The following is a 15,430-nucleotide window of genomic DNA, read 5'->3' as shown; positions in this document are numbered from 1 at the left end:
TCAAAGATCTATCCATATGAACCCCCAGGTCCCTCTGTCCCTACACACTCTTTAGAACTATGCCATTGAGTCTATATGGCCTGTCCCTACCCTTTCTGCGAAAATGCATATCACACTTCTCTGTATTAAATTCCATCTGCTACTTGTCTGCCCATTCTGCTATCCTATCTATGTCCTGTCTGCCATATCTCCAAGTTTGGTCTCATTGGCAAATTTTGAAATTTAATCTGTATTCCAATATCCAAGTTGTTATGGAACTTCCAAGCCTGTTTGTGAAGAAGACACTGAGACCAAAAAGCTGAGGTAGAGACTGTTAATTGCTTGTCACAGAGCTTACTTCTCCATTCCTAACACACAACCAGTGCTGGCCGGCTCTTCGTTATATATACACATTTGAATGCAATTAACTAATTAACACCCAACATCTGTTCACCCTAATACCTTGAACTACTAAGTATTTATCATCCATTAACAGAACTTCAGACCCTAACATACATCATTTATATATATCAAAAAAAAGCAAGGGTCCCAGCACTGAACATCAGAGAACACCACTGTCTGACCACCCTACAGGCTGAAAAACAACCATTTACCATGACTTGCTGTTTTCTGTCCTTCAGTCAATTTTATATCCAAGCTGGCCTTTTAATCAGCCTTTAATGTGGTACTTTGTCAACATCCATTGCTTTCTCTTCATCAACCTTCTCTGTTATATCATCAAAAAATTCAACTATATTAGCCAAGCATGATCTGCCTTTTACAAATCTGTGCTGGCTATCATTAATTAACTCAAATCTCTCCAAGTGCCTGTTGATTTTTTTCCCCCGATTACTGTTTCTAAAATGTTACCCACCACTGATGTTAAACTGACTGGTATGTAGTTACTCTAAATGTTCTTGCACCCTTTCTTGAATAAGGCTGTCACATTTGCCATTCTCCAATCCTCTGGCAACTCCCCCATATCTAGGGAAGATTGGAAGATTATGGCAAGCCCTTCAACTATCTCCGCTCCCACTTCCTTTAGCAACCTGGGATGCAAGCCATCCAGATCATGCGACTTAACCACAATAAGCATCGCCAGCCTTTCTGGTACATCCTGCCGATCAATTTTCACCCCATCCATTACCTTTACCATCTGTGCTTCCACTGATATTTTGTTTAGCATCCTCTTCCTTAGTAAACACCAGTACAAAGTAGTCATTACCTATTCTAGCCTTGCCTGTCCCTCTAAAGATATGCCACCCTCTTTGTCTCTAATAGGACCCACTCTGCCCCTTACTAACCATTTACTATTTATATACTGGTAGAACATTTTTGAGTTCCCTTTTATATTAACTGCCATTCTATTCTCATATTTTCTCTTTGCCAGTCTTACTTTCCTCTTCACTTATTGTATTTGTACTTTTTCTCGCTGAAGAATTCACCTGACATGCATCATAAACCCTCCTTTTTTTGTTTGTTCATATTGTCTATCTCCCTCGCCATCCAAGGAGCCCTGGCTTTGTTTCCCTTACCTTTTGCCCTTGTTGGAATGTACCTGAAATATCTCCTCCTTAAAGATCACCCATTGTTTCGTTGGGTTTTTCTCAAGCAACCTTTGGTTCCATTTTACCCTGGGTAGATCCCCCCTCATCCCATTTAAGTTAGCCGTCTTCCAATTTAGAAATTTTACTTCAGATTGTTCCTTGCTCTTCTCTATTGTTAATCTAAAGCTTATGATACGATGATCGCTCTTACCCAAGTGTTTTCCCACAGACACTTGGTCCACCTCATTTCTCAGCACCAGATCTAGCAATGCCTCCTTCCTAGTTGGACTGAGAATATACTGGTCAAGGAGGTTCTCCTGAGCACATTTCAGAAATTCCTTCCCCCTCCTTACCCTTTACTCTAACATTATCCCAATCGATATTTGGGTAAAGTCCCCCAATATCACCACTCTATGGTTTTTGAACATCTCTATGATTTCCCTGCAGAGTTGCTCCTCTATATCGCTCTCACTATTTGGAGGCCTATAGAATACCTCCACTATTGGTGCCCTTTTCAACTCTCCATCACAAAGACTGTTTTCTTATACCTTCATAGCTGCCCCATTGTCCCCCTACCTCAGCCCTTTGCTTTTTTAATCCCAAGACTCAATGAGCTGAATTTTATTAGCGCACTGCACATCGAACTCGGCAGCCTTTTGTCACGGAAGCGCCGCTGCTGAGCCCCCGCATTATTTCGCGCGGAGGCTCATTTAAATGGAGGGGGCTGAGCGGCTGCCCCTGATGGCATAAAGTGGGTGGCCGCTCCTTCCTCGGCAATGGTGTCGGGCGCCACCGCGCAGGCGTCGATGCTATCTTTAAAGGGATTCAAGCCCTTAAGAGAAAGTTGAATTTTTAAAGGGTTGTCACTACATGTTTTATTGAAAAAAAATTAAAAGCTCGAGGCCCCTTCCCAACCCCCACAATGGTTTTTTTATTGTTTGATATGAATAAAATGTATTTCAGTCCCAACACAAACTTTCCCCTCCAATCTCATTAAATTTGCCCTTCAACCCATTCCCACCATCCCCACAGCCAATAAGAATTGTTTTTCCCACTCCCCCCTCGCCACCAGTGGCTCACTGCGGAACTCCAAATGGAGTTCCGAAAGCGTGCGAGTTGTGGCTGGCGTCCGTAAAATCGGCGTGGGACGGCTGCTGGGAGCAGAAAAGGTAATTAGCATTTTTTGAAAATGAATTTAAATATGTAAATGAAGGCCCCGCCGCCTAGCGGCAAGGAGCCCACACCGCTGCTGGGGGTAAAATGCGGCACAGCTTTCTCGGCGTCGTGAGTCATGGTGGGCTTCTCCCGCAAGTATTTTACGGGCCCCTCCCACTATGACCCCCGACGTCGAGGGGCTAGTAAAATTCAGCCCAATTACTCTAAATTTTCTCCCTGCTGGCCTCCTATCCTTGAAATACCCCAATGTGTTAAAAAGTCTGCTGCACATGTCCTGTCCTGGCCTGCAATAAATTTTTCTCACCCATTATCTCATTCTTTGCTGACCTACATTGGTCACGTCCTCCAGCATATTAAAATTACAAACCCTCGTCCTTATCTTTTAATCCCCAATAACCTCACCCAATCCTATCTCTGAAACCTCCTCCAGCCTTCTTGGACCCTTTGTTTCAATGACTTTTGACATTTTGTGGATATCTCCCTTTGTCACACCACTGGCAGCAGAATCTTCAGTCGCTTGTGTCCCACGCTCTGGTATTCCTCCCCTAAACCCTTTATCTCCTTCAATACTTTAACCGCTTTCCCCACCCACCATCATCCCACCTGATTAAATGCTCTCCCCGCCTTCAAGCTCGCTACAGGAGACAGCATAAAATCCAGCCCCAAGTTTCCAGCATATATAGTGTTCAATAGGTAGAAGTGGAATGGGAGTATGTCAATTATCAAGGTGAAAAAATATTTAGAGAATACCAAAAGTTTGTGAAAGTAAACTGAAGCATATTTTAGTTAAAGTCTCTGTACCTCTAAACTTTTTTGGGAGGGAACATTTTTTTGCATCAAAATGCAAAAAAAAATTGAGTTGTGTGACTAAGACACACTGGGTGGAATAATATTCCACACCACCAATGATGCTGTAAGTTTAATCTTGCTGGCAACTCATTTAGAAAATGGTTACAATTTCTTTCACTACAAAATACTTAAGCTATCCATTACAAAATAAGAAAAGTATTCCAGCCAAGACTCTCAAGATTTCATGAGGTGCAGCACAAGGTTTGGGATAGTTTGTATAATACTGATATTGAAAAGATACACAGAATTACTTGAGAGAAAATCTAAACATCAATTTGTTGTTATTCTTTTTGATGACACATCAAATACCATTTTCTAGATTCTCCTGAATCACATCATATTAATAACTAAAGCAGGAATGTTGTCAGATCTATACAATGGAATCTATTATTCCACCCAGTCTGTCTTAGTCACACAACTCAATTTTTTTTGCATTTTGATGCAAAAAATGTTCCCTCCCAAAAAGGTTTAGAGGTACAGAGACTTTAACTAAAATATGCCTCAGCTGGCATCTGTGGCATGTCCCTAAATTGCAACTATTCAATACTTTCAGGATGAAGTGGAACTGACATTCTTTAGCACCGGTACCCGTTCCCTGACTTTTGAATTTCTATACATTCATGTTAAATCATTTAAAAATAAACAAATACAATTGTCAGATCATTAAGAATTTCTCTTTCTTAGGAAGGAAAGTGATAGCAGTCAAGAAAAGCTTACTCTGGTTCCAGCTATTTACCTTTTTAGTTAATGAATCATCAGAGTCTGATGGCATTCTTGTGGAAACATGGAAAATGACTTCCACAGTAGAGGTAGCATAGTAAGGTGCAGTTTGCCCTGTACTGCCATTACGTTGCAGGCCACCCATAAAACCACAATGTGTAGACAGGTCAATCTGGGGAATGATAAATATAATTATTTCAGAAATAAAGACAAAATTCTCTTTCACTCTTTATTAGTAAAATGGAGATGATTTGAAGAAAAATTTCCTTGATTTAGCACTATTTTTATTCCAGATGTTTCCTGACAGCCTTCCTATTGAATACATTTAACAGTTTCAAGGGAGATTTTCTTTCTAAATGCCGAAGGAAATGCTCTACTTTTAGCCCAAAAACTATATTTTAGTTTAAAAGAAGTGAAGCTTTTGTGTTCAACCATACTATTTCCAATTTGTTAACCAAGTTCACTGAAAGGACACTTGAGATGTTGTTTGACAACAACCATTGCTGGAAATCATGTGCCTTAAGCTCAATAAACAATAGAAACCTTGGTGACCTGGGGAAGGTTTTTAGAGAAGCCACATGTCAAGATTTATGGAGGTCAGGAGGTTGACTTTCTGTTTGGAGTTTGGATACTGTTTTCAGTTGAGTCGGGGTGTGAACTGTTTTGAAGACAGTTGGTGTTTTGCCTGCCAAGGGAAAACAAAACACCCAGCTCACCTCTTTCTCTACCTCTTTGAAGAAACCCTGCAAAGATCCAGTGTGGGAGAGCTAAAATCCCTAGTGCTGCATCTCTCCTGAGAAGCTGGAAAAACCTGCCAGATTAATTCTCAACACTGCCTGAAAAGAACTGCTTTAGAAAAGATCCCAGTTATCCGTCCCCATATACCCAGACGCCAGACCAAAAGAGACAACTGACTTCCTTCCATAACTTCTCTTTTTTTTCTTCAAGAATTAGCAAGTATTTCGCCAAAGTATTCTTTTTTTGTCTTCTTTTTGTAACAGATCTCTGCAGTGAGAATTTCTGTATTTTTTCAGTGTGTGTGTGTGTGGAATTTAAAAAGGGAACTTACATATTTCAATGTGTGTGTTAATGCTTTGCTTCATGACTGGATATGTCTTGTTTGATAATAAACAGATAATTAAAGAAACCAGGTTGGTGTATTTTATTCTGGGATAATGAGTAGAGTATATGATTGACCGAACTGGTAACTGGGTAAACATTTTAAAATATATGTTGTGACCTGCGGAGAAGTGGGACTAGAAAAGACAGTGCACTCTTCCCACCTTGGCCATAAGGCTATCAAATAGCACTGCGGCCTCCAGCTAAACACATGACCATTACAAATATAGTTGTACATGACTGCGCATGTCTAGACTGTTGCAGAAGGATCCACAAAAATTCCAGAAGTAAAGTTTTCCACCACGTTTCAATAAAAAAGAAAATCAGGACGTCTGTTTTCCAATTTTCAAAAATTGGTGATAAGACATTGGGACCTAAATTTATTAGCCACTGCAGTCCCCCGCAGCTGCCTTGTCTAGACCTGACTAATTTTGTCTAGCAGCTATGTTCATGTGCAAATCTGGAGAAGGGGTGGGGTAAAGGCAAACAGGAGGGCATTGAGCAGTCTGGCACTGGCCTGCAGTAGTTTCTGTGGAAGCAGGAGGAGCACAAAAACATTTCAGTTTGGGGCCTTTTTTTGAGCCAGCCTGCAATGGTCTCTTCAAGGGCTGGTAATTAGGCAGATCAAGACTTGAAAATAAATTCGGACTATTCTCAACTAATTTAACAGTATGGTCTGAAATAGGGGCAGGAGCCTTGTTTCATTACTGAAAAGAGACCTGTTGTTGGCAGCTGCCCAATAAATGGCCCTGACCAATTTGACAGTTGCCATAATGCTTGTGAAAATTGGTTGTGGGCCACTGCACTGCTAAATTGGTTATCATTCTGCCATTTTATGCTCATTAGACAGGTGTAACAGTGTTCCAATTTAGGCCCCATTTGTGTCCACATTGTCATTTTTCAATAATATAAAAGCAAAATACTGCGGATGCTGGAAATCTGAAATAAAAACAAGAAATGCTGGAAACACTCAGGTCTGGCAGCATCTGTGGAAAGAGAAGCAGTGTTAACGTCTCAGGTCAGTGACCCTTCTTCAGAACCGGTTCTGATGAAGGGTCACTGACCTGAGACGTTAACTCTACTTCTCTCTCCACCGATGCTGCCAGACCAGCTGAGTATTTCCAGCATTTCTTGTTTTTATTTGTCATTTTTCAAATAGTTTATCAGATTTTTTTTCAGTGAAAGTACTCCAGTTCCAAAAGAACGAAAAGAAAGTAGAGGCTAATGCATTGTACTGTAATTCAAATGCTATGAAGATATCTATACCAGTGTGTCTCAGTCACCTCTTGTTACCCAATTAAACACATTAGAGCCCCTGATTAGTGTAAAACGTGAAAGCAGACTTTAAAAAAAAATTCATTTACAGGATGTGGGCATTGCTGGCAAAACCAGCATTTATTGCCAATTCCTAACTGTCTTCGAGTAGGCATGATGAGCTACTTTTTTTAATCATGTGTTGAAGGTACATCCACAATGCTTTTAGGGAGAGAGTTCCAGGAGTTTGACCCAGTGACAATGAGGAAACAGCGATGTATTTCCAAGTTAGGATGGTGTTCGACTGCAGGGAACTTGAGATGGTGGTATTCCCATGTACCTGCTACCACTGTCCTTCTCGGTGGTAGAGGTCACAGGTGTGGAAGGTGCTGTCGAAGGAGCCTTGGCAAGTTGCTATAGTGCATTTTGTATATGGTACACACTGCTACCACAGAGCGCCGGTGATGGAAGGAGTAAATGTTGAAGGTGGTGGATGGGGTGCCGATCAAGCGGGCTGCTTTGTCCTGGATGGTGTAGAGCCTCTTGAGTGGTGTTGAAGCTGCACATCCAGGCAAGTGGAGAGCATTTGGTCACACTCCTGACTTGTAGATGGTGGACAGGCTTCGGGGAGTCAGGATTTGAGTACATTGAATACCCAGCCTCCAACTTGCTCTTGTAGCCACAATATTTATGTGGCTAGTCCAGTTAAGTTTCTGGGCAATGGTGTTACCCAGGAAGTTGATGGTGCGGGATTCAATGATGTTAACACAACTGACTGTCAAGGGGAGCTGGTTAGATTCTCTCATGTTGGAGATGGTCTTTGCCTGGGACGTGTGTGCAGCAAATGTTACTCGGCACCTATCCAACCAAGCCTGCATGATGTCCAGATCTTGTTGCATGTGGGCAAAGACTGCTTCATTATCGGAGGAACTGCAAATGGAACTGAAGACGGTGTAAACATCAGTGGACTGGACATTGCCAGTTCTGACCTTATAGTTTAGTTTAGAGATACAGCACTGAAACAAGCCCTTCGGCCCACCGAGTCTGTGCCGACCATCAACCACCCATTTATACCAATCCTACACTAATTCCATATTCCTACCACATCCCCACCTGTCCCTATATTTCCCTACCACCTACCTATACTAGGGGCAATTTATCATGCCCAATTTACCTATCAACCTGCAAGTCTTTGGCATGTGGGAGGAAACCGGAGCACCCGGAGGAAACCCACGCAGACACAGGGAGAATTTGCAAACTCCACACAGGCAGTACCCAGAATTGAACCCAGGTCGCTGGAGCTGTGAGGCTGCGGTGCTAACCACTGCGCCGCCCCTATAATGGAGGAAAGGTCATAGATAAAGCAACTGAAGATGGTTAGGCCAAGGACATCGCCCTGAGGAACTCCTACAGTGATGTTCTGATAATTGGTCTCCAACAGCCACAACCATTTTTCTTTGTGCTAGTGAAGAGTTTTCCCCTGGATTTCCACTAACATTAATGTTACTAGGGCTCCATGATGTCAAATTCTGCAGTCACTCTCACCTCACCTCTGAAATTCAGCTCTTTTATCCATGTCTGGAAAAGGGCTGTTAATGAGGTCTGGAGCCGACGGATGCTGGCAGAACCCAAACTGAGCATTGGTGTACAGGTTAATTGTGAGTAAGTGCCGCTTGATAGCACTGTCGTCAACCCCTTTCATTTGTATTTTGTGTGGATTGACCCTGCTGCTAAATTTCTATTTGACAATCATGACTATTAAATGAGTTCATCACAACCTTTGCATGCATTCAGACTACACTGAGCCTGCAGTTTTAATGTACAAGAGAGGACTGATACACAGCGTACTTGTATCATTCTTATAACATTTAGGATTATGGGGCAGCTAGAGCTTCTTTTCAGCAACAAGACTATTTTGATATATCTAAAATACATTTTTTGGAACATGAAGTCATAAAATAGATGCTTAAGGTTGTATAGACTTCAATGAATCAAACAAAAAATTGCTGAAAATATATTGTTAAAGTCATTTTGTGTAGTGAACCTAGTTAACAAAGCAAAACGATTGCATTGCCAATGTAATTTCTTCACAAAATTCACATATTTCAAATAATATTTTCTAAAGTAATAGAATCAATAGAAAATCATACTTTTTCTCAAGATTATATAAGAAATTCTATGTAGATGGAAGAAACATTCTATACCTCCCAGCCGAGTCCAGAAACAAAATTTTCATATGCTTGGCTTCCTCCAGTGTTTGAAAGAATTGAACACTTGTCTTCCTGTCCTTCCATAATGTAAAACACTGCAATCTTATGAGTTTCCCGACTTGAAAATAGTAAAACGTAAATTCATTTAGATCAGGATTATGCTTTTAAATATTACAGAAGATAGGAGACAAAAAAAACATTGACATAACACATTGTTATAACCTTTGTATCTGACTGGAAAAAACATTATATAGATCACATATTACGCTTGTACAGCAATAAATCTCTGGCAGCTCTGCAAAGCATTTAGCTGACTGCATAGAATGACTGCATGACTGAAATAGAAAGGATATTGAAGCTAGGAAGAGAAAATTAGGAGTCTGATAAGTCTAAACTTAATTTACTAAATCTGGCAGAAAAACAATCCTCATTTGCGATAACTTTCAAAAATATTTATTGCACTGAAAATGAAAGATAGTTATAGGAGTTCTCTAGTTTAAGCTGAATGGTAGTATTCATTTAGAATGTTTCTACTGTCCCAGAGTATTTAGAATAACTTTTAGTATTTGCATATTTAACTAAAATCCCCTCCTTACATATACAGAAAAAATTGTGCTTTAATTCAAACACATTAATAACTCAGAAACTAAAGTGATAATTTCAAAACCATTGACTAGTTTTGTGGTCGGCACCAATTCATGAATTGTTTTTTTAAAAAATGTTAATGATTTTATTGGCTGAGTTTGTGGTGGCTCCTTTTGACTGACTGGCAGTCTGCTTGTTCAGTGAATTGAACTGGTATTTGATTTGCTCAAATATTCCACTGACCAAAGGCAACCCAGTTGAAGAATTCAAAATAATGAAATCAATCATGAATAAAGGGCCAGATTTTGCAGCAAGAGTGCTTGCCGCTCATCAAGAAGCAAGTCTTGCTGAGAGATCAAGCGATCTCGCTGGTGAGAATTTCACCTCGAGCGCCATGCAGTGGTACTGCAACTGATTCTAACATTCTTTACTGGGCATTCAGTGTGCAGCAGGAGGGGTGTCATCAGGCTGTCCAAGCAGCCAATCACATTAAAGGATTTTCACCAACCTCTCCACTCCAAACAGGAAACTAAAAGCACTATAGTAAAATCAGCTTTCAATTAATTTTTTTTTTTTTTACATAGAGCAAATTTAACATTGGAACATACACATGGGGTTAAGGTAGAAGCTAAAATATTATGAAATTTTTAAAAAAAATTAAGCTTAAAAAAAATCTGCTAATTTAGCATTTGACGGCACTCCACAATTATAAAATTGCCCCACTGAACAAGGTGAAATTTTTTAAGGGGTTTCAACGGCGATGTGGGGTGAGAAAGTTTAAATTCTCAATAATTTCCATTATTGCTGGCTTTGTGGGGGTCCACAGTGCAGCCTGACACAGACCATTGAGTGACAGGCCACAACTTCAGTATTTCTGCGCTAATCTGCACGTTTGACATCCTGAAGTTGCGGTCAGTTTCAGAGGAGTAATGATGATGAACTCTTACAGCTCGTTGTCAATAACCACCCCCCAACACCCACCTACGCAAAATCTAGCTAAATTAAATTAGACCACAGTGCCGCTCTAGTCACTGGCCTCTCTGCTAAGGTAAACAGGCCCTTTACATCCAGGCCCCTCACAATTTTGTACATTTCAATCAGATCTCCCCTCAGCCTTCTCTGTTTCAAGGAGAACAACCCTAGCCTATCCAATCTTCCCTCATAGCTGCTTTTTTCCAGTCCCAGCAACATCCTCGTAAATCTCCTCTGTACCCTCTCTAGTGCAATTACATCCTTTCTGTAATGAGGTGACCAGAACTGCACACAGTACTCAAGTTGTGGCCTAACCAACAATTTATACAGTTCCAGTAGAACCTCCGTGCTCTTATATTCTATACCTTGAGGAAGGATTCCAAATGCTTCCTTAACCACCTTATCGACCTGTACTGCTACCATTAGGGATCTGTGGACATTCACTCCAAGATCCCTCACTTCCTCTACACCTCTCAGTATTCTCCCATTAATTGTGTATTCCTCTGCCACTTTCTGTTTAACATGAGGCAAACAAGAGGACAGGAAATGTATTCCATCTTGTACAAGTGATGTAATGGGTTATAATGTTGCCTTTTCACCCCTAAAGTCTGAATGCAGGATGAAATTTGCAGACAAATTACAGATTCACATTTTAACAATAAAGGTATAATTACAGGAGATTTTAATAATCTATTAGTGTGTGTGGTGGAGAAAAGGATGTCTTTCTTGAAGTGGACGCAGGTATATTTGCACAGTTAACATGTTGCTCCTCCAACAAGGAATGAAGCACTGCTTGACCTGCTTCTGGACAAACAGTAACCATAATGTAGTTAGGTTGAGTGTAAGAATAATAAAGGAAAAAGAGGAGTTGAGCACTAGGATATGTGACTAGAAACAAAGCACATAAAAGCAAGCTAAAAATAAATCTTTCCCAGATTGAATGGAAGGAAAAAGTTGGCAAAAAGAGCAGCAGAACATCAATGGAAAGTACTGCTTTCTATAAGCACAGATGTATTAAGACAATAGACAAGGTAGGGGTAGGACTACTAAGAGATGAAGGAGGCAAGATTGTACTGGATTAAGGAGTGGCAGAGACTAAAGAGTACTTTGCCATTGTTCTCAGAGGAGGTGGCTATTAGGATTGCAGATCCACCAGAAGTGGGATTAGAATTGTTAGCAGAGGTTAATATTATTAAAAAGCACAGTAAAGAAGATATTCAACTTAGACAAATCACAAGGACCTGATGTTTAACATTCAAGCAAACTACAGAAAATGATAACCTTGATTAGTTTTTCAAAATTCTTTGCCAGAAAACTGGAAGGTGGCAAATCGTACATACTTCTTCAAAAAAGAAAACTGGAATAAGCCAGGCAGAAAAATAACCTCACTAAAACTGAGGGTAAACTACTAGTGTTTAGAATACAAGGTAAAATAACTAAGCATTTGTAAAAACACAAGTTAGGCAGAGCCATGAATTTCTAAATTGTGCATCATGCAACCTTATGAAATTCTTTAAGAAAGTAACAGTACAAAGTGGAGATGTGGTTTACATGAATTTTCAAAAAAGCATTTGATGAGGTACTACATAAGAGACCAACAGCAAAAGTACATGGAGTTTAGGGAAATGTGACCATGTGCAAGAGGAGACGGTTAGAGCGCAGAAAACAAAGGAACGTTTCGCAGGCTGGAAAGATTTAGTGAGTGGTGTTCCCCAGTTGTACTCATTGTAATACTCCTATTTACTATATACATAATTTATCTAGACTTTGAAATGGAAGGAACAATATTGCACTTTGCTGATGACACCAAATTGAGGTACATAGCAAATTGTAACAAAATGTTTAAAAATTGCAGTAGGACACAGATAGGCTAGCAGAATGGACAGATCCGTGGTAGTTACAATCTAATGTGAAGGAATATATTTTAGAAGTAAGATTAGGTAAAGGAAATATACCTTTAATGAAACAGAAGAGGAGCGGCAGGACATTGGGGTACAGGTTATTAAAAAGGTGACAGCCCAAGTAATTAAGGCCATGAAAAAATGGGGATAGAATCCTTGGTATTACATCTAAAGGCATAGAATGCAAAAGCAAAGAGATAATGTTGAAGTTTTACATGTCCTTAGCCAAAGTTAAAAGCATTGTCTATAGTTCTGGCATCCTATTACATGAGGGATATTAAAGCAATGGAGAAGTAGTAGTGCACATTTACTAGGATGTTACCATGGTTACAATTATGAAGAATGAGTTGACAAGTTCGGGCCTTTCTCACTGGAGCTGAGAAGGTTGAGTGACTTGATAGACATCTTCAAGATTATAAAGGGTTATGGTCAGGATTAATGGATTGTTTTCACAGTTGGCAAGAAAGTTAACAAGTGGGCACAAACTAAAGCCTATCACAAATAGAATTAGTCAGCAGGTCTGGCAGCATCTGTGGAGACAGAAGCAGAGTTAACGTTTCAGGTCAGTGACCCTTCTGCTGAAGAAGGGTCACTGACCTGAAACGTTAACTCTGCTTCTGTCTCCACAGATGCTGCCAGACCTGCTGAGTGTTTCCAGCAGTTCTTGTTTTTATTTCAGATTTCCAGCATCCGCAGTATTTTGCTTTTAAACAAATAGAATTAGAGTGGATGCTAGAAAAAAATCTTTAGAGAGAGAGTAACTGTGGAGTGGAATTCTCTGCCATAGTTGAAGTGAGAATCTAACAGCGAGAGAGACACTTGATTGGTTGGTGATGAGACCAATGTAGAATACAAAAAGAAGTTTTTAAGAACAGGGTAAAAAATAATGTGGAAGCCAAACAGTTACCCAAACACTAATAGTTTACCATCAGTCTAAGTAAAGTTAATTTTATGCCTGGGTTACTCCAGTTTCCTTTTTTGAAGCAGCATGTAACATTTGCCACCTTCTAGTTTTCTACCAAAGAATTTTGGAGAACTCATCAGGAATATTATTTCCTGTGGTTGGCTTGAATGGTAAGAAAAGGCCAAAATGGTTGACTAGTTATGAACAAAAACAAATAACAGGCAAGCAGAAATGTTTCTATAAATTAAATGCATCTAATACTCAACTAAACAGGATAAGGATTAGTAAAAGAAAACAAAGACTGCTACTAGGTCAGCTGAAAGGTTAATGGAAAAGGGAGTCATTGACAATTGTGGAAGTAATGGGAAAAGCTTTTTCTGTTACGAATCGAAGACTGTGCACTGAATTTTACCAGCCCCTCGATGCCGTGGATTGCGGCGGGGTGGCCTGTAAAATTCTGTGGGGAGAGGCCCACCTCGACCCTGATGTCGAGAAGGGCCCGCCGCATATTAGTGGTGGCGGGACCTTCATCTAAATATGTAAATTAACTACAAGATGCAAATTAACTCACCTGCAGGCAGGCGGCCGTCCCATGCCAATTTTACGGCCCCTGAACACAGCTCAAGCACCTTCAGAACTCCATACGGAGTTCCGATATGAGAACCTGGTGGGGGGGGGGGGGGGGGGGGGGGAAGAGAAATAAAATTTTCAGGATGGGAGGGGTGGAGGAGCGGGGAAAACATATTTTATTGGCTGTGGGGATGGTGGGAAAGTGCTGAAGGGCAAAGAGTGCAAAGTTTGTGGTTGAAAGGTTGGGACTGTCAAAAATGGTTTTTCGGGTGGGGGGTGGTGGGGAAAAGGGAAATAAGTTTATTGTTTGATCATTGCGGGGGTGGAAGTAGCGATTTTATGTTCAATTTAATGTTTTTATTGAAATTTACAGTGCTGGTCCCTTTAAAATTTTACATCAGCTGTCAGGGCTTGAAGCCTTTAAAATGGCACCTGCGCAGTGGCGCCGGACACCGTTGGCGGGGACATGGTGGCCGCCCCTATACATCATTGAGGGCAGCAGCCCCATCTATTTAAATCAGCCCCCCTACGTAATATCGCGGGGGCTGTGCGGCAGCACTACCATGTTGGAAGGCTGCAGCTCTCGGCGCACTAATAAAATCCAGCCCTGTATGTTCTTCAACGGGCCAATACAAAGACAGGTTACAAAGAACACACTGGGTATGGCGTAAATATTAAATAAATACTTTGCAGTCATTTGCACTTGAAGATGATGCTTTGCTATTAGGATTGAATGATTTTAATAATAAAACTAATATTTAACTTAATGAACATATTGTTTTAGATGGAGTTAGGAACATTAAAATAGATAGTGCAGCTGGGACAGATGATATCCACCCGAGGGTCCTCAGGGAGATGGGACAAGTACTGTTTGAGCCCCGAGCCCATATTTTTAATAGATCACTGTGCTCTGGGATGGCTTCTGTAGACTGGAAGGAGGCTATTGTAGTTCCCATCTTTAAAAAAAGGTGACAAGATGGACCTGGGTAACAATAGGCCCATTAGTTTCACATCAGTAATAAGAAAGATGCTTGAGGGAACCATTAGAGATACAATATATGATTGCATGGATAGAGGGACAAAATCGGGTCACCCAATATGGCTTCATAAAAAGGTCAAGTCTTACAAATCTAATTGTTTTCTTTTAAGAAGTTACAAAGATGGTGCATTATGGAATCCCAGTAAACACTGTATACTTAGGCTTCCAAAAAGCTTTTGATAAGGTATTGCACAAGGGGTTTCTCTACAAGATCAAAGCCTTTGCTATAGTGGTAATATATTGAGTTGGATTGAGAACTGGTTTGCAGGATGTAAGAAAAAGTAATTGAGATAGATTTTGATTTGTTTAAAGACTGGTCACCAGCAGAGTCCAGCAGGGATCAGTGTTGGGACCGTTGCTCGTTATTATTTTTATTAATGATCTGGATGTATATGTTGCCGGCAGGATCTGCAAATTTACAGATGATACAAATATCTGTGTGAATGTTCGGACTGTAGACGATGCTCACCTGCTTCAGGTGGATCTTAATATGTTGGGAGATTGGACTCATGACTGATAAATGATGTTTAATTTGGATAAGTGCAAGGTTATGCATGTGGGCAGGGCAAATGCTCAATATTCATATAGTCTTCAGGGAAAAGCAT

General features: G+C 40.5%; 1 protein-coding gene across 10 annotated transcripts in view; it reads right to left on the bottom strand.

The window, feature by feature from the left end:
* ralgapa2 (Ral GTPase activating protein catalytic subunit alpha 2) overlaps window positions 1-15,430 on the bottom strand; it is a 616,204-nt gene that overhangs the window by 212,006 nt on the left and 388,768 nt on the right. For all 10 annotated transcript variants that reach the window (XM_068044400.1, XM_068044396.1, XM_068044394.1 and 7 more), the window contains 2 exons: window positions 8,849-8,972; window positions 4,288-4,443 (listed from right to left, as the gene is read on the bottom strand). In XM_068044400.1, coding sequence (XP_067900501.1) covers window positions 4,288-4,443; window positions 8,849-8,972 — 280 coding nt within the window. The remainder of the gene's footprint in view (window positions 1-4,287; window positions 4,444-8,848; window positions 8,973-15,430) is intronic.

This window comes from Heterodontus francisci, chromosome 13 (assembly GCF_036365525.1).
Source record: "Heterodontus francisci isolate sHetFra1 chromosome 13, sHetFra1.hap1, whole genome shotgun sequence".
NCBI classification, from domain to species: Eukaryota; Metazoa; Chordata; class Chondrichthyes; order Heterodontiformes; family Heterodontidae; genus Heterodontus; species Heterodontus francisci.
The sequence above is the reverse complement of the archived record's forward strand: the minus strand, read 5'-3'. Positions and strand labels throughout refer to the sequence as shown.